The sequence below is a fragment of the Octopus sinensis genome, linkage group LG3, assembly GCF_006345805.1.
Source record: "Octopus sinensis linkage group LG3, ASM634580v1, whole genome shotgun sequence".
In the NCBI taxonomy this organism is placed as follows: Eukaryota; Metazoa; Mollusca; class Cephalopoda; order Octopoda; family Octopodidae; genus Octopus; species Octopus sinensis.
In genome coordinates, this window is record NC_042999.1 from 77,341,761 (window position 1) to 77,363,071 (window position 21,311).

General features: G+C 31.5%; 1 protein-coding gene across 13 annotated transcripts in view; it reads left to right on the forward strand.

Annotated features, from left to right (window-relative positions):
- Positions 1-21,311, forward strand: part of LOC115209283 (tumor protein D52) — a 149,542-nt gene that overhangs the window by 111,375 nt on the left and 16,856 nt on the right. For 10 of the 13 annotated variants that reach the window (XM_036501099.1, XM_036501102.1, XM_036501100.1 and 7 more), the window contains 4 exons: positions 7,241-7,374; positions 7,969-8,117; positions 8,769-8,792; positions 14,424-14,447. In XM_036501099.1, coding sequence (XP_036356992.1) covers positions 7,241-7,374; positions 7,969-8,117; positions 8,769-8,792; positions 14,424-14,447 — 331 coding nt within the window. The remainder of the gene's footprint in view (positions 1-7,240; positions 7,375-7,968; positions 8,118-8,768; positions 8,793-14,423; positions 14,448-21,311) is intronic. The other 3 variants (XM_036501095.1, XM_036501094.1, XM_036501097.1) reach the window with 3 other exon arrangements.

Below are 21,311 nucleotides of genomic sequence, written 5' to 3' on the forward strand. Positions count from 1 at the left end.
TGTACACAATATCAGAAGAGATACTTAAAGATTTATTTCTTCTTTCTTCCAACTCACTGTTGTTCTTACAATACTGAGGATCTGTACAAATAATGCATTTTTTAGCAGCTAATAATTGTAAATGCAGATAAGATTTCTAGTTATTAAAATTACTATTGTTGAAATCCTGTAATTAGATTTATATCTACCTCTGTTGAAAAAAATGATAATTTAAAAGATCTTCCCTAAGCCATTTACTAGAATGACTAGTAATAATAATATTAAGTTAAATATGTTGTCAAACTAAGTGTTATAATAAAGAAGAGAAATTAGTTTAAATAAGTGAATAAGAGGTATTTATTCAGTCAATAATTCTGCATAACATAATTACTTTAACATAAACTACAGCATTGTTGAAAAAAAAATACTTCAGACTATCATTGATCTGGATTGCTGTCTAATACAGAGAGTACTAGCTGCAAAGAGTTGTATTTTATTTTATTTCTTTTCATATGAATCCGTATTTTATTTTATTTCTTTTCATATGAATCACTGTAAAGACTATAGAGATTCTCCATTTAGATTCATAAATTATCCTTTCATTCTGTTTGTTGATTATATGAATAATGTTTTATTTTGTTTTATATGTTTATCCCATGCATTAATGGAATAAATGGATATGACCTTTTATGATGGAAGCAGGGAATAGTTATAATCAGTTCTATTAATATGAGAGTAGAGAGAGATAACTATTAAGTTCATGCATTTCCCTAGAAGATCAGCAGTGTTAATCAAAACTGTGTGAGTCTCCTGCTCTACCACATGTGCCATACACACTTAAAGATATATGTCTTTTGGGTTTTTTTGTTTTTTATTGCTGAACAACAGATATATAAGACACCAATTTTTAGTATCTTTAATTTCATCCTTGATAAAATATACTCATAAAGCAGAAAATGTTCACACTATCAATTGAATAAGTTTGTTTCATCCCTATAAGGCTATAAAAATTAATGATACATACCTTAATAACTAACTATAAGCATCTGACTCTGGTTTTTTAAGCAGATGCAACATGATATTCTCCTGCGTAACAATTTCATGTCCATTTTCCCCTCAGCTACCTAAACTGAGACTTAAAATGAAATTGTTTTGCCTGCTACAGATTTGAAATCAAAATGCATGAGCTAAACAGTCCAATATATTTCTACTTGGCAATTCATTCTTAACCTAAAATAATGCAGTACAAATATTCCAGTCTACTTGGGAGGAAGAATAAGAAGTCTTGACATTCTTACATTCCCTTAAAGACATTACTTTTATGAACAAAATAATATAGCTACAAACAAAGTAAATTGTTGTGAGGACTAAACTCATAATTATGTATCCAGTAATTCTGTATTTTATATATCTTTCAGTTATTATGTCTCATACTTGATGTCATAATATATCCATGTTTTCTGAGTTCAAATCCTACTGAAGTCACAAACAACTTAAAACTTGTAACAAAGGAAAAGTAAAAAATTTTTATTGTGAAAAATCTTGTTTTAGCACAAGTTAATTGATGAATATATTTTTATTAATAACTTAAACATAGTTCATTTATGTTCTCTTCTTGCAGATCTGTTTGTATTCTTGTTTCTCAATAATATCAGAATTTATGTGGAGGTCCTATATCATGGAGATTTTGTCTGTGTAGAGGAAATCATCTCTCTCTCTTTTTTTTTAAGCAATACTCATGGTAGGATTTGAGGTTACCATTTGTTAATATCTCTACCATTACACCTACTTAATAGGTGAACTGGGCTGTCAACAGTTAAGTTTCTTTTACTATTGACATAAGCATTGATGGTGAGATTCAAACTGCTTACCTAACTGGTAGCCAGGTACCTTATGACACATAATGATTTCTGTTTTAAGCACAAGGCCTTTACTTGTATATATCATCAACCCAGAAAGAGGTGAAAGGCAAAGTTGACCATAGCAGGACTTTTTATTTATGGCCATAAGAATTTTTTTTCCATGTATTTCATTTTGAAATCTGATTTACAGCCCATTAAACTGTATCATTTATTGTACATCAAGAACTTGCATAATATGCTTTATCTATTTCAATCTCTGTCTCAGTCATTACAATTTCTAATACAGTTAATATTTTCTCTTTATTATTATTATTATTATTGTTCTTGTTCTTACCTCTTGTAACACAGCTTAAGATATTAACAGAGTACATATAACTCTAGATAGTTCTTTATAAAGGATATTGGCACTTCCAAGAAGTGCTGATATCTGTAGAGATACAAAGTGTTATAATTAGCTTGTTGATGTATGTTGTTAATTTGTTAGAAATGGAACCAAGGGCACCAATTACTATTGGCAACACTTTTGTTTGTATGTTCCACATTCTTGAAATTTCCAAGCAAAGCTGCAAATAATTATCAATTTTTCTCATAATCTTTGCTAGCTATATTGTGGTCACCTGGAATAGCTACATCTATAATGTAACACTTTTATACTATAATATCTGGTCAACTGTGCTCTATCACTTTATCATTCACCTTGGCACATGAATTACTTATGGGTACCTTCAGTACTGAACATTTTGACTGCATGTATGCAGAGTACATACATGCAGAACTGGTTCATGTTGTAGGATGCCTTGATCAAACCAAGTGGTGGCTTTTCACCAATGAGCAGAGGAAGTGGCCCTTATTTGTTTGTTTTCTTTATATCTAGTCATTTATACATTCATTTCTGTAAATAAAAAGAAATTTTATTATGTCCCAATATATTGTATAATATTCTTGTCCCATACCTCATTTTTGTATAATTATGTATGTATATCCTTATTTATCTTTGTAATTTTGTAACAACTTTATAAGACATGTTTATAAATGGACTCTGGTGGAGGCCTGAAGAAAGGACTATTATTGATGCACTGACAACATCATTAGAGTGTTGGGAAAAATGTCTTGCAATCAATATTTGTTTCTGTTCTTTATATTCTGAGTTTCAATCCTGTTAATATCAACTTTCCAGGACTGATAAAATACCATCAAGTACTGGAGTCAATTTAATCAACTAAACTGTCTCTCAGAATTTATGGACTTTTGTCTGTATAAGTTATTATTAAACAATTATTATTTCTGTTTATATAGTAGTTTATATTTCAATGCTTACTTCATCACAGCTTTTTTTGGTTTTTGCATTGATTCTGACACTGTACTGTCCATAATCAAAACATTTACGTTTAAATAATGAGGTCCCTCTAATTGTAAACAGAGATAACAAAATAGAATGTTGTTTTGTTGTAGGAACCTGGTACTGAGAACAAAGCAGTTTCTTTTGCTATAACCAGTGGTGCTCTAGAAAAAGTAGCTTCTGAGACCTGCTGCTGTTTACTTTCTGTCTTCCTCTGCTAATCCAGCTCCTCTGAGCTTCAAGTAGCACTTTAACTACAGGGTTTTCTGACCTGCACCACCAGTCTCTTTTGCCTTTCTCTAGCACCCATCTATCAGTATTTTTCCTGCTTGCATCAGTCTCTAAAGCAGTAATTCTCAGTTCTTCCTCTGTTATTTACCCCCTTGGTTTGATATTTCTCCCCCATTTATCCCTTTATTTTAATGCAAAAAAAAACAGAAAAAAATGTAGAGCCAACATAGAGATGTAGGTAAAAGATGGAACAACTTTATTCTTAAAGTTTTCATAAAATAAATTTCAATAAAAATAAAGAACATAATCAAAAATATTTATTAAAGAAAATAACTAAAATTTATTTATCAAAAAAATGTAATATGATGATAAATTAACAAAATTTGTCACATTTTTTGTTATACTCACTCTGCTGTTAACATAATATATGTATGAACCTTTTTTGACAAAATGAAAATATTTTTGAATTTGTAAAATATTTTTAATAAATTTTTTACATTGTATAATAAAGTAATTATTTACTGAAAATACATTTCTGTTTCTATTTATTATGCTCAAAATTTATGGAATGAAATCATATGCACATTATTATTAAGATTTGCTTCAATGTCTTATGGTTCTAATTCATACATAACTAAATAGCTTACAGAAATCTCCAGGTTGTCCAATATCTATTTCTCTATGTTTTTGTTATACTGTTTATCTGTTATTGCTTTGCTACTGTTGCTATTGCTGTCATCTATTTCTACTTTTATAGGTACCACCATTATGATAATCTTTCTGCAATTGAAAGAACTATAGTAACAGCTTAAATTTCTTAATGCTAATGACTGGGTTGTGAAACCAGTTAGTAATGTGGGGAACAAAAAAATGTAAAGATTATGAGAAATAAAATATGCCATTTTTTAATAATGCAGGTTCAAGTTATGAGCTAAAAATTGTATCCATAAAATATTCTTAGCTTCTTTTCCTTTATTTGAAATATTATGAACTTTTTTTAATTTAGCTATAATGGTCAAATAGTAGAAACATTTAGGTAAGGGTTCAGAGGACCAGGCTAAATATAAAGTATATTTCTTAGATGTTTCATGTCTCTTTAAGTTCAAATCTCACAAAGGTTAATGAATCATCTGCCTCTTTAAATAAACCATCAAATCAAATATAGTTTCTGATTTTCACGTCAATAAAGAAAATCTGGAAACGAATATACTGGAATGATTTTTCCCTTATTTTCTTGTTGCCTACAGGAGTACCTGAATTCATTTCTGTAAGGTAATGAGTTATTAATAAATTGTTCTAGTTAGATAACTAATCTAGCAAAAGTTGTGTATCTTGGCCATGAATACAGCAGTGCCACTGATGGAATACCAACTGGTCACACTTCAGTGAATAGTCCAACACCCAGCCTCTATCATTTCTTACTCCCTTTATCTCTTTAGAATCACTATCATAACAACTAATAATTCTGCTGTAATGAGGTGGAGGCAGACTAGGAATAGGAGTAGCATTTACTCTAATATTTGGATTTCCTCCAATGGCCGTCAAGTATTGTTGAGAAAATTTACAATGTATAATATTCTCAATGACTCTAAATTATTTTTATTTGGAAAGCTATACTGGCTATAAATATAGTTTAAATTGGTACACACTACATCAAGCATGATTAATTTGTCATCACTCTAGGTATTTATACCTTCATTCCTTCATGGATTCCTTCCAAGCAATATTAATTAAAATAGACCTTCATCATTCATTTCTAAATTTAATGTGCTTCATTTTTTATTTATTTATTTATTTTTGGCATCATGCCAAACATTTCATGTGCAGTGTGTTAATACTTTTGTTACTACCATGATTTATTTTCTTCGGCCTTTGTGAAAACAAGTTAATGTTATTTTGGAAAATGTCACCATCAAGGCAAAAATTTTACATTTGAAGTGTTTAATATAAGATTATTTTATAATTTTTTTTTCTTCTTTTTAATAAAAGTTTTTAATAGTTGCTAGTGGATATATTGAAAGGGTTTTATATTTGCAAATGTCCCAGACTGTCTAGCTTAACATCTTGTAAAGCATCTTATGCTGGTAAAATGCTCTGATTGAGCAAAATTATTTATTTTGTCTAAGCCAGAGAAACTAGTGTTTGATGTTTCTATTAATTTAAATGACTTAATGCTCAGCAATTATTAAGAAGTTTCCATCACTTATACATTTAATGAAAAGTTGAATAGATATCAGTAGCATTAGAAATTGTCATCATCATTTTCCATTTTTTATATTATCTTCTTTTTTCTTTTTTTTTTTGTGGAGAATATTTAAACCATTATACCATGAATGACTCATTTTAGTCATTCAAAAACACACAGAAACTGTTAACTTCTTTTAATCATTTATTACATGGTGTTAAAATTTTCATCACACTGTCTACAGCCTGGTCACTGACTGAGTGACCAGGTAACAGACTGCAGCAAAAATGTTGACACCAAGTAATAAATGGTAAAGTGAAATTAACTGTTCCTGTGTTTTTGAACAGCTAAAATGAGTCTTTCATGATGTAATTGCTTTAGTTTCAATACAGTGTCTCAGATCAAATCACTTGTCAGACAATTACAACTCTGAAATTGGAGCTTTCAACTCATTTTTATTTTTTTATTGCAATTAACAATTCTAACAAAGAGCAATTTTAGCAAACAAAGTACAATTCTTAGTAAATATGCTGTTTGTAATAAAGTTTAATAACTAATTTTTATTGGTCAGATATGTTCGGGTTTTTAAAACAGCTCAGAGTTACATTATTGTTTAGTAGATAAGAAGAAAACAACTACAGCGTGTCTTCTGACATGAAACTTTCATGTTGGTGAATGGTTGAGAGGTATGACAAGAGATGTGAGCTATACACACACTCTGTCTGGTGTATCAGGGTGATAGTCAACTGTTACAGTAGTAAAGAAGATGTCTTAGAAGTAGTTACAGTTTTTAAATTGCAAGACCAGGTCATAAAGGTAACAGTATGTATTTGCATTAAGTATGATACACAGATGGATAGTTTAAATCTAATACTGCTTCTGTTGCATGTAATGATTTTTTGTTCAGTCAGGCTGCCATTTGCACCTCCAGTGATTGTTTATTCACTGTTTTCCCATATCAGTGCCGACAAATTTTGCTTAAGCATGCAATTGGCTGTAAGTGCACATCGTCGACAATGTCCAATGAGGCAGAAATTCATCAGAAATTCAGAAATTCTAGCATTCTCACCAGTTGCTGCTGGACAATTTTCATCCACCTCTTATACATGTTGTGTTTTTAAACACAGCTTGTTCATGTGAGTGTTATCTCAGGACAAATATCACAGTAAATTTGCCTTTCTTGATGTATATACATTAAGTATGGAAGTTAGCTGGCTATTTTAATCTAATACTGGTTCTGTTTCATAAAACCCATGTGTGTACACACACATAGCCCCACTACATCTTTGAGAAGATGGTCAAATTATGTTTTTCTTTAAAGACATTTGAGAATTCACAAGATAGGAGTCGCTCTCAGAATCATCTGAAGTAAAAGATGATAAACACTGCATTTGTCTACTACAAATGTTTCAATGTCTAAATATTATTTGAATTTTCATTTCTGTTTCTTAATTTAATATTGCTTTGTCTTCAGTAATGTAATCCAACTTCTTCAAAATAATATAACAGTGGAACATATCACATATCAGAGAAATATTTTAAAAACAAACTTATTTTTATTTCATTGTCTTTGTAATCTTTAATTATTTTTCTTATATAGTTTCCAAGGTTTTTAATATCCTTTCTTTTTTCCTCCTTGTACAGGAGACAATTACTATGATCCTTTGAGCCCTCCTGCTTATGATACTGTCACTTCAAGGGACCCTGAAACTCCAGTCTACCAAGATCCAGTTGATAAAGAACGCCAAGAAAAGGAATGGCAGGAAGAACTAAGCAAGGTAGAGTTCATAAATGTCATTCATATGAAAAACTGAAGTAGTTTCTTAAAGTATACTCATAGTTTCTAATAACAGTTCTATATTCATGAAATAAACTCAGTTTCAATAACTCTGATAACTCATACTTTGGTTATAACCAACAACACATTGTAACCTGCCTGCAATTAGATTGTAATTCATAGACCTTTGAAGTATATGTATATTTAAAAGGGGAAAACATTAATCAAAATTATTTACCTGTTGGTGTAGTGGGAGAAAAGCTTTTGTCTGTGTTGAAATGAGTTATAATGTTCTGCAAATTGAGATATTTGCATGAATTTATAGAGTAACTGCTTTAAAAATAGGATATTCTAATTCCAAATATTTAATTCAAGTATGAAAATATATAGATTAATTTATCTTACCTAAAATATATATTACATAGCTGAAGTAATAATAGTTAACCATAGAGGTCAGCTGAAAGATTTTTAATAGATGTTCTAAGTGGTTATATTATATAATTTCTTATGCTTAAGATCATTGAAAGTTTGGCGCTATTAATTATGAATTGCTAGTTGTTGATTAAATATGAATTGTTTTGTTTCGAACTTTTAGATAGATGGAGAGATCCTCACTTTGCGACAAGTACTGACTGCAAAAGTACGCCGAGCAACAGAATTAAAACGAAAATTGGGCATTACACCATTGCAGGAATTCAAACAAGATATTCAGAGTGGATTTCAACAACTCCGTGACAGTGGAACGTAAGTGCAAGCATTTGCAAATCAATTTCTTGGTATTCTTTCATTCTTTGCAACATTTTTGTTTTGTCAAAACAGTTTCCGTTTGTTTTTTTTTATTATTTAAGTATTAGTTTGTCAAGAAATTTTACATTCAATATTTGTCATCAATTTAGGTAATAACTGTAAGAAAAACTTCTTCACAGTATAGTTTGTTGGTTGTGACTTTACCTTAGTTTTTTTATCTAAATACATTTACAAATTAGACACTTTGTAATATTGGTATAAAGGGGCATTTTTATGCTTTTTCTATTTAATTTCATGAGACTCTAAATTGAGATTTGTTAAAAAAAAATTTTTTATTTTAATCCATGTAAACTCAAGGTTTTTAACACTGCATGTATTGCTCCAACTCCATTCTAATTTTTATTTGATTTTTAAGAAAGAATTCTTTTCTTCAAGAGATCATCTAATATAACAATCTTATTCATTGTTAACAGATATACAAACTTTGCTATTCATTACTGCCAGTTGAAATTGTTATTCCTGAAGTATTATATATATTTATGTAAAATATAATCTCTCCTGCCTCTTACATGTACAATCTCAGTGTAAATAGATCCCTTCTTTATATTCATTCATTATCTCATTTCTTACTTTCTCGATCTCAAACAGGGGAGGTGGTGCTTCTTCAATCTTGTAAGTATCTCTCGCACTTGCCAGTAAATATTGTCTGTTATATAAATTATTTCAATTATATTAGTTTGCCTTCACTTCTTATGTTCTTTAGTTGGTTTGAACCATGCTGGTTTCAGCTTTCTTTGCAAAGATAATTAGTGACCTTGTGACCTTGTTTCAAATTATTGTCCATTACTAGAAAAAAGTCACTTCTTATTTGATGACTTCAAATTTCAGTCAAAAAGCATTTCCATTCCTACATTTGTGTATGTGTCTTTCTGTGCATTCACATGTGTGCACATGCACGTGTGGTGTATGGATGCAGTCAGGACCATGTGATCAAGATATTCACTTAGCAATCCTGTGTTTCTGATTTCACTTACACTACATAGGACACTAGACAAATGTCTTCTCTCATATCCTTGGATCAAACAAAGCCTCACAAGCAAAATTTGGTAGATAGAAACTGTGTGGGGTGTGTGTATTTATGTATGTACGTATATATGCATGTATGTATATTGGCATCCGATGCCAGAATTAGTGTATAAACTGACTTTGTAGGATTGATCCTACATACATCCATTAAGATCAGTTGATTGGGCCTTGTTTTCCTCTATAAAGAGATAAAATAAGGATTAGACAAAGAACCGGGGCAATATAACTAACGGATGCCATTCATGCGGTGTGCTGTCATCGAATTTGATTTTGATTTCACTTGCCTCTACAGTTCTTCTCAAGCAGAGTTTAGTGTCCAATGAAGGAAAGGTATGCATAAGTGGGCTGGTTACACAACTGGTTATGGTCTCACTTGGCTTGCCAGGTCTCCTCAAGCACAGCATATTTCCAAAAGTCTTGGTCATTAGTCATTGCCTCGGTAAGGCCCAATGTTCGAAGGTCATGCTTCACCACCTCATCTCAGGTCTTCCTGTGTCTACCTCTTTCACAGGTTCCCTCAACTGCTAGGTTGTGACACTTCTTCACACAGCTATCCTCATCCATTTTCACCACATGACCATACCAGTGCAGTCATCTCTCTTGCACACCACATCTCATGCTTCTTAGGTCCAACTTTTCTCTCACGGCACTTACACTCTGTCGAGTATGCACACTGACATCACACATCCAGCAGAGCATACTGGCTTCATTCCTTGCGAGCAGTCACGGCCCATGTTTCACTACCATGTAGCATGGCTGTTCGTACACATGCGTCATACAGTCTACCATTTACTCTGAGGGAGAGACCCTTTGTCACCAGCAGAGGAAGGCGCTCTCTGATCTTTGCCCAGGCTATTCTTATTCTAGTAGCTACACTTTCAGAGCACCCACCCCCACTACTGACTTGTGTTTTTCCCTCTGGCTGATAACTGTTGAAGAAATGGTGACCTTCTGTGTCTTCTGTTCTCCTGTGTATTTAGTATATGTTTGTTTACTTATTACGCGTTTTTTTTCAATCATATATATTGGTATGTCATATTTTCAGTTTGTTGCTTTATTTAATCCTGAAAATATCATGTAATGCACACACTTATTAACTTTTTACGTTTTTTTTTTTGTGTGTGAGTGTGTGTGAAAATATTAACTCTCTTGGAAAATATTGAAAAAATACCATGCTGGAGTAAGATAGGAGCAGCAGTTATGTGTGTAATTGAAATTGTATATGGGGAATAATGATGGAGCATATAACATATAAATGATCAAGTGATCACTAGGAGATAGCAGATTGAACCAAAGCATTTGAGTTAATTATTATTGTGTTAGAGTGAGTTTGAAATCTTAGATAATTACACATACTAATTTAATTTAACTAATTTAACTAAATAGTAAGTTGTTGTGAAGCACCCTTAATGTCAAGGACTGATATCAAATTTTAAGATATTAAGATTTTCATTAGATGCTCTCATAAATACAATAGAACTTTTGGTATGTTTGTTTGCTAGATTATCCCTATTGCTTATAATTTCAAGTGCCTTGAATGAGCATAGGTGGCTCTCACTCCTGCCATCCACGTAGAGAGAAACAATTCTAATGTCAGACCAAGATATTTCATACAGGATTTCTCTCATTTTTATGTCCCATATCAGTTTAGCCATGGATGTAGATTTGCTCTTGCCTGGGTTCTTGAATGAGTGGATATGATTATAAGATCCTTGTGTAAATTGAGACAATGTGGCCCCTTTGTAGTGAAAGGTTTCAGTATTAGTGGTGGTTTTCAAAGTTCCAGTATGAGTGTAAATAGCCAGGAGTTCATGTAGAATACTGCATTTACAATACACTGGCTTTCTACCTTGTCAAGCCCTACAATGTGTGAGTGTGTGTGAGTCTTGACTTGCAAAGAAAATCACCAGTCATATTAACAGCGTCGTTTATTTGCAGTCTTTTGTGAAAGCATGGTAGATGGAAGAAACTGTGTGGAAGCCTGTCATATTCATGTATGTGAGTCAAAGAGAGAGATAGAGGGAACAACTGTCGCTAGGTTGTTTACATTCTGCATACCTTTGTACTTTATCGAAAAGTGATGGTTAGCATAAGTGCCAAATTTAATAAATACTGGGGTCAGTCTGTACAACTAAAACCTTTCGAGGCTGTGCCCTAGCATGACCATAGTCCAATGACTGAAACAAGTTAAAAAATAAAAGAACACTCATACAACTAATCATGATTATCCATCTAACCCATGCCAGCATAAAAAGTAGATGTAAAACAATTATGATAAAGTGGAGGAAGATGTATGTTTTGTATATGTGTCTTTGTACTTGTTTACATTTGCACTTCTCCAAGAATTACTGACCAGTGACAATGTTGTCATTTCCCTTGTCAACAAGTCATCTGCTGGTTTGTGCTTTCAATGACACGTGGAATAAAAGATTTTTATTTGTAAAACAGTTAATATTTAGCAACAGGAAGGGCTTTCATCTGTTAAACTGTGTCTATACTCAATAACACATGAATAGTTCCCCATGGCCTGACATATTTTCAGAAGAATGGAAACAAATGATACCACTTGTATGACAGTGACATTTGTTTACAACTATCATGTGATGTCAAGTCAAAAACACACATGCATGCGTGTGCGCATCCACACACACACACACAACTGGCTTCTTCAGTCTCTGTCTACCAAATCCACTCACAGGCTCTGGTCAGACAAGGCTATGGTAGAAGGCACTTGCCCAAAGTATTACTATGAAACTGAACCTGAAGTGACATGGTTGGGAATTGAACTTCTTAAAAACACAGCCATATCTATGCCTTCCTTGATGAATTCTCCAGTAATGTAACGATATTAATATAGTAAAAGTCACATATCATTAAATTATGTCTATTTGAGGCATTGTTCTTGCAAGCAGATGTTCTTGATCTGACTTGTTTTTCAAGTAAAGAGTCTCTTATTCCACACAGCTTCAAATGCACAAAGTGATTGGACATTTTGTTGACAGCAGAAGCTGACGACACCACCACCTCTCATGTTTGACTGTGTGTGTCTTTATACATATGCACTCGCAATTTGTGTTGTTGTTTTTTTATAGTCTGTGTCTTATTACATTTGATATTTATTGTATATTTGTGATAATTTAATAATACTATATAACTTTTTTTGTTATTGTTGTCTTTGATTTCCTATGTGAATCACTTGCTTGTACCATTTAACACAAATTCACTTGCATTACTTAATGTAGTTATAGTCTTTGTTTTCTGTCATTACCAACACTGTTGGTCAACTTTTTTAAATAAATGCTTATTGCATATTTCTTTGCATTGATATATTATATTCATATCTGAAACTTCCATTTAATTCTGCATTTACAAAAGGCTGCCTAATTCAACTTTTGTTTTTTCCACATTTCTTATTCCATCATATGTCAGTAGTTTTCATTTACATCTGTTGACTTTGTTATAGAATATAGTGAATCAATTATTATATCTACTACAAAACTTCCTTCCTCTAAAGGTATATTGATGTACTTACAATCAGTTAAAACAATACTCAAAATCCTTTGCATCAATTTACAGTAATTAACTTTGATTTGTTGATGCTGATACATCCCATTCAGTCTGTAAATGAATATTATTACTAGTACCATAAAGTCAAGCTACATACCTAGCAAACTGACCCAGCTTCATATTCCAGCTGTATCTGTTTCGCTTCAGTTAGTTTTTGTAAAGATATTAGCAACAATTTATTCCAACTTTACCACACACATGTGCACACACCAACCTGAAGCTAATTGTCCATGTAAGAAATCAATATTGCTCCATTCAGTGACAGTAAAAATCTTTATGTAGCAGTTATATTTTTCCTGTTCAATTTATCTTAATTTAGAAAATGTGTCCTATAAGTTGGATTATAAATTTTAGATGTTTATCTTTTCCAAAAATATCAAAAGAAAATGTTTCATCAAGTTGTAATTTTTCTGGTGATGATTTATGGCCAAAGATCTGGATTCTTACCTCAACCCCTACTGCTATTTTGTTTCATTATTAGAAGCACTTCACTCTCAGATGGCCTAGACTACATAGCTATGGTGTGTATGACTAACTACTACTCACCACTATTTATTTGTAATGCTCAACTCATATCCAGAAATATATGAACTTATATTCAATGAATAATATATTTGAAAAAATTATTATTCTCAATAATTTTCATTGTTAAACATATGCTGAAGTAGCTATGGATGTAATAATTCAGAATAACTTTAGAAACTTCAGTCTTGTTTTACTGAATAGAACCCTTAAAAATCAGGTTTTGTAATGCTTAATAAAAAGGTTTCTTCTGCTATGTTCATCAAAAAACATTTTTTTAAGAACATGTTTTTGTCAGGTATTCTTCCTGATACTTAATGTATTAAGAAATATCTTCTCATGTTTACTCCTCATGACAATTTTATCTGTGTAAAGATATAAAACCTACACTTCTTACTGTACCCTATTATTGAAAGCCTGGTGTTTTATCCAAATACCTGATACTGCTTCACCTTGTGATTACCTGACATAAAGCAGTTAGTGCTAAGAGTAATGTGATATGAATCTCAAGAAGAGCATTTGTATTCTCCTGTATAAGAGGACATAAAATGGTTACAAGTAGTGCTCCTTCTCTTCCACCTCAGAAAAAAAAAATGTTTATTCACTAACAGACTCAGGCTTATTAAAATTTACAGAATTTTATGACTTATTTTCCTTGTATTAATGACATAAAAAAAATTACTAAGCATTTGATGAGTTAAATTTACCAATGTCATATTCAATTACTGCTAATTCTTTTCAGATAGTACTTTCTTATTAAGACAGGATTTCTCTCCTTGTCCTTCAGGGCTTTTCTTAATATCCTTTCATAAAGTTCTCCATGTACCTTTCAAATGGTTACTGGTTTGTCAGGTTTCCTTTGTGTATTTCACTAATTGCTATTGCAATACTATCACACTAATTATATCTCAATCATTACTATTAAATCCAGAGATACATTTGTTTTCAGTAGTGTTTATATATATATATATATATATATATAATATATATATATATATACACACACATAATAAAAGTACAATTTTTGGTAGTATGTTCAAGTTATTTCACATAATGATGTGTTTATGTTTTGTCTGACTTTACTCTTATGGTTTGTTATATTTGCTATCCTAATCCATTTTAATTCAGGGCGGGTGCTTCTTCAAGTGATTTGTGAGTACTATGGAACAGTGTTGATCTTGCATGTTATGCTCTGTAGTGCATTTATTTTATAACTCATCAGCTAGTCAGTATAAACAATTTTTTAAAATACATTCAGTGCACATAAAATATTTCCTTAAAAAAAATGTCTACAAAGCAGCTATTTCTGCTAGCTTAATAAATAGCTTTCTAGTTACATATGAATTTGTGTTTACTGAATTGTCTATAGATTTGGTAAAATTTGTGGATTTTGTATTGCTATTATTATAAGAGTATTATTATTATTATTAATATTATTATTATTAATATGAAAACATTATGATTGTAATTATAAAAAATATTATTAATCAGTAATATGGCAGATTAATTCAGTTAACTGTATCTCTCTCACTCAAAAATAGGCTTTGAGCCTTCTCAAATTATTATTGCTTTTCATCCTTTTGGAGTCAGATATAAATATCAGTCAAGTACTGGGATCGATGTAATCGACTTCCCCTTCCTTTCAAAAACTGCTGGCCCTGTGCCAAAATTTGAAACCATCATTATTATCATTATTATTATTATTATTATTATTATTTGATATGCAGTGGAGATTGCTGAGACACTAGTGCACCAAATTAAATGCAATGTAGTATTTAGTTCCATTCTCCTCAATCCCAAATTTCAAATCCCTCTGGTCTTGTCCTTTCCTTTTATCCTTCTGTGTTGTGTGGTGGAGGGTCATCAAGAACTACTAATATTTTAGGGTCGATTTGATTGATCTATATCTTGCAACCCTATTTTAACATTATTATTGACTTGAAAGACACTTACTTCAGGTCTGTGACTGGACAGAGTTGAAAATTTTGATCATTTTTCTAGTGTAGAATTTGCTGCTTGTTCTGAATTGCATTAACTTATGAAATGTCAAGGAATTCATTGTGATTATGACTATCCAGCTCAGCCTCCACCTCATATGGTCAAAATGGGAATGAGTGTTTGGTCAATTCTTACTGAGATCAGTTTAGATCTGCAGACTAGACTGCAACTTTGTATAGCAGTATTTATCTGATTATCATAGTGAACAGCTTTATGTTTTCAGTTTAATATGATCGAAGGATTATGTTGAGCAGTTATTACTTGTGAGAGTGGTCAGACTGACAGAAAGATCCATGGTGAGAATTACTCCATTGTCATTTAACATTCTTGTTGTTTGAGATAGCAGAAATAGGAAGCTGACAATATATATATTATTATACTGTTTGGAGTTTAAATTCTGATCTACTTGGCCTTTCATCTCTCTAAAATCCACTAAAATATTAGTAATGTACTAGAGTTATTTCACTTGATTGTGCCTCTTTACAAAAATCAGCCATTTATTTAATCTTACCAAATATTATTATATTCATTTCAATATATTATTCACATTTGGCACTTGCCATATCCTCAAATGGAGATATAGTGAAGCAAAACTAGACAAGGTTGTCAAAGAGACAAAATGAAAATAAAGCATATAACAAATTCATCATTATAATGATTAGAACAGTTGAGTGATAGACTGGTAGAGAACTAGAAAAGTTATTCTCCAATATTTTGAGATTCTTGAGTTCAACTTCCTTTTCATTCTTCTTGCGTTGATAAAATAAATACTAGTCATGTTGTAAAGCTGATCGCATCAACTCAACTCTTCCTGCAAAATCTGTGGTCTTATGCTAATGTTAGAAATTATCATTATTGTTATTGCTTTCCTTTATTTTATAATGTCACTAAAACACTGAAACATCCCAGTTAATAACATTACACAAATGTGCTTTCAATGTTTTGCAATTAAAAACAAATAACACTTTGAACACTTTTACATTTATAAAGCCCCATATTTTTTTTCTATGTATTGAATTATATATCATATACATCATCATCATCGTTTAACGTCCGCTTTCCATGCTAGCATGGGTTGGACGGTTCAAATGGGGTCTGGGAAGCCCGAAGGCTGCACCAGGCCAGTCATATCTGGCGGTGTTTCTACAGCTATTATTATTTATTAGTGAGTTGGCAGAATTGTTAGAGTATCAGTAAAATTTCTTTGCAATGTTTATTCTAGCTCTTCATATTCCTAAATTCAAATCTTGTCACGGTCAAATTTGTTTTTCATCCTTTTGAGGTCAATAAAATAAAGTACCAGTTGAGCACTAACGTTGATGTAACTGACTTAGTCCCTCTCTTCAAAAAATGAGTGACCATATGCCAACATTCAAATGATAATAATTATTATTATTAATTACTATAATTGAATATTTTATATGTAACCCAAATTAAAATTCTGATATTATTGTTGTTAAGATGAGTGTCGGGCTAACTAGAGCATTAAACTGTGATTTGCATTAATTTTATGGTTCTTCATTCTGAGCTCACTTTCAATCAAGTCACTTTTCTTTCTCTTGGAACGAGAAAATGAGTACCAGTTGCTAACTGAGATTAGTTCAACCATCTATGCTTGTTTCCTACAAAAATTGACCTTGTGCTCATGTAAGACATCATTATCAGGCTGGGTCAATGAGAGACTATCTCTTTATGATGCTTCAGCTGATATGAACTTAATGCATCTTATACCTTTCCCCTTCCTCCCTCCCTCTCTTACATATAACTGTTTGCAGATAGAAATCTTATATTTTTTAAAGTATACTATTTATGAAAAGGCTGAAATTTCATAGCAGTAACATGGACCAATAACAATTTAAATACGAAACTACTAATTCAAGCTCCTCTTCTGATGTTTGAGTGGTTTCTCTTACTTTTTTAAATGCAAATTATTATTTGAAAATGTTAATTTTGTTGATCTTAATACTTGTATTTTCTTTTTTAATTTATTTAAAAAATTTGTTTATAATTGAAAATTACTTTTGTTCTACAGCTTGCATATATTACTCTCCTTCTCAAAAAAATAAAATATGTGATGATGTTTCTATATATTAATGAGAATTTTATTCTTATCTTCAGTTCAAGGAGAAATTAAAGTAAAACATAGCAAATTTAATTATGCAAATAAACTTATATTTTGTTGTTTTGTTTGTTTTCTTTCTTCCTTGTTCTATAGTTTTTATTGGAAGAATAGGAGTTCACAGAAGTGGTAGCATACCAGACTAAATATATTAGAATTTTATGACTTATTCCTTCACATTCTCTAATGAACTACATTCAGTGCTTACCTTGTCTTCTGTCTCTTCAAGGTCAATAAAATAAGTACCAAGTGAGGCATTCAATCAATCTTGACTCTACTCTTCAACACATAGCTTTGTGCCAATGGGAAACATTTTTGTTACTCATTTGTTACTTTATTACTTGATGATGAAGAGTGTATTCATGCCACATAAAATTGTGCCAATTTACAATTACCTTTTTTAGATAACTTTTTCTATGGCTGTAAAAAATTTTGATCTGAAAAAGAAATTTTTTATTTTTTTTATTTTCCTGATATTTTCTTGTTATTCTTTAGGTTTAAACCATTTGCAACATGGGGGAAAATTTGAAATTATTAAAAAAAAAACACGTGCATTATTTATTTATTTAAATTATCAATTATTTGACTTAAATTCATTGAAAAACAATTTGCTTGTTAAGAAATTGATTAAAATTTTATTTTTCTTACATACCTAATAATAAAACTCCTTGTTTTTCATGGCATGGTAAGAGGAAGAATAACAGCATCCATGAATTTTTCACAGGAATGCCAAGATTAGTAGTGAGGTCATAGTTTGCAGCAATAGGAAGTAACACCAAGTTTTTTCGTTACATTCTGCCTAAACATCTGATCCAAATGTCCACAAAAATGTCCCTACTAAAGGTACTCAAGGACCAGCTCATCATTAAATTGGGCAACAGGTTAAGTCTAGCTTCTGGAGCTTGTGTTCAAAATGTTACACAGAATCATAAGAAAAGACAATTCTAGTACTTACATGTACATTATATATATTTTATTGTAAATTTTTGTTGACTAGCAGTAATATTCTGGGTGAAAATTCTCCTTTTCAAATAGAAGAAAATAATGAATTCAGGGAAATGTATTGTTATCAGCAGGCCTTACATATATTTATTGATATAAAGCCTGCTAAGGTAGACTTTGCCTCTCATCCTTCCAATTGATAAAATAGTACTAAAAATACTGGGTACAATTAACTTTACTACTCTCCAAATTTTATGGTTTGCTTGCAATGTTAGAAATCACCAATATTGGATTGGCAGCATTTAGAGATAGATAAGTGAACAAAAGCTCAATAAAATAATCTCAATTACGTATTGAGGTCAATTAAATTAGCTTCACACCTTCCAAATTTGTGACCTTATGCTAATGATAAAAGGTCAGTCAATTGGCAGAACTAGCAGCAAACAAAATGTCTTACAGTATTTAGTTATATCTCTTTACATTCTGAGTTCAATCCATTAGCATTTAGACTAGCCATATCCAGTCCATATATTTTTCCTATGTTCAAACCAACCAGATCTGGCCTCTCACACCTTCCCTATAATGTCACATCATCAAAATCTCAAAGCTACAAGATAATACATGATTAAATCAAAACAATGTGAAAAAATAAACATTATAATTGACAGAGTAATCTAAATGCTAAAGGTTAAATCCTGCCCGTATCACCTTTGTCTTTCATCTTTCTAAGATTGTTAAAATGAATACAACCCAAGTGCTGGCAGGATCAGTATACTTCATTATATTCCTCTCCCAAAATTTGTGTCTTATGTTAGAAATTATAATTAGTCAACCTCCAATCTGGTTCAACTATCTAGGTCATGCTTTCAAATATGATACAATGCCATCCATATATATATAAACTAGGATAAATCCAATCAGCTGTAAATTGCTCCTATAAATTTGTTGCTTCATGCCCTTATAATAAAACAGCATTTCCCTTTATATGTCTCTGAAAAATGCAAACATTATTTCCCATGTCCCCTTTCCCATAAATATGGGGTGTTGCACTTTTGTTAAAAATAATTATTTTATTATTATTGTCATCGCCTTTCCTAGCACACCGTCTGTGACCTGTGGAAATGTTTCTGTTATTCTTGTGACTATATTGTAGATATCAGAAAACCTATAAACAACTGTCTGCTTAAATTATTGCAGTGCTCTGATGATCAATGTTTCTATGTACCTATCTAATAACACAGTTCATTTAGGGAGACTAGATCACCTGACATTGAGCTCCTTATCATGTAACCCTTCAATGGTATCGTTATCACTATCATGGTGTTTACTGATCAATTAGATTACCTTTGATATGTTGGTCACAATAATTAAGCCACTACAATATGCTCCCATTCACTATTCTCTCTGTTTGTGTGTCATCATAAACTCATCTTTCACATCATAAACTCATACAACCACAACCACACACACACACACCTCAATGCAAATTATTGTTTGTGGTGTATGTGCATGCATGTTTACACACACACACACATATATATATATATATAGGAGAAGGTTTGTAGTTAAGAATTTTGCTTTACAACCACATGATTTTTGTTTTGATCCCACAGTGTGGAACTTTGGGGTTGAATGAGTTACAAAATGGCATCAAGAAGGGCATCCAGCTGTAGAAAACTGTTACAAGAATCTTATCCAACCCATGCCAGTGTGGTAAAAGCTGATGTACAAATATTGACTATATATATAATGATTCGTGAACATTTTATGTCCACTTACCATGCTGGTATGGAGTGTGTCATCACAGCCCAAGTCAGTTCGTATTTAGAATTACTGCCCTCCTCTCTTAGACAGATCAGACTATTGGCCATTAATATGCAAGGAAAAGCTTTCAGACACCAACACATTACTTGTCTACTATAACACCTTCATGACTACTCCATTCTTCAAGAAGAAATGTCCTGGGTTAATCTCTCTCCTGAAACATTATCCTTGTGTCATGAAAGATATGCACTGTGATATGTAATGAAATAAATTAGGTTAAACTTTATTTAAAACAAAGGAAATAAAGAAAATATCATATTAAACAAAAATACCAAAATGTGATTGATATAGTTGACAGTGGATTGAGAAATATCAAAGTAGGAATACTTAAGCTTTTTGGAAGTTGATGTTATGATAAATATAAGAAAGTGGCCAAAACTTATACTACACATATGTTTTATGTTGAGGGCTTTGTTCGTCACCATTTGGTAGAGCTGTTTTACTTAATTGGTAAAAAAAAAACCCAACTCGGGTTCAGAGGTGATCAAAAGTATTGTAGGTCCATTTTTTTTCACCCTAAGGGTTAGTTAATTCTGACTGTCAATGATATAGATTTTTAGAGATTTCAATCAAAGGAAATATTTTGCATGTTTCAAAATATTATATGTTAGGTTTCATTTATTGTGGCTGTAGTTTTTGTCTTTATTTTCATTAGTAAATGTTTCAGCTTAATAGATCTTCAGCTATCTTTTCTGTTAGAGGCAATCTTTCACTGTTCTTAATGTTGACCATAATTTGCTTCATTCTACAAACAGAATCTACAGAATTTCAGTCTCTCATTTGATTCATTTCTCTTTTAATCAATAAGTGTTGCTTTTTATTAACTTTTATTAGTTCCAGATTCCAACACTGCTCTGCATGACTATAGGGCTTTACTTAAAATAGCCACTTAGTCTGGTGTAACTCTAATATCCTTACCGTCAATCCCATAATGTTCACTTCTACATTTCTTTGCAGATTTATGGCTCTGCATGAAATTTTTTTCTTTAACATTTTTGTTTTGCATGATAATTTCCTCCCAGTTTCAGCTGTTGCTGCTTATTGAGTTTGCATGCACATTTATGGTATTTTACTTGTTCTGAGAGTGACAATAATGAATATGCTAGGTTTTTGCAGAAATCCTACAATAACTG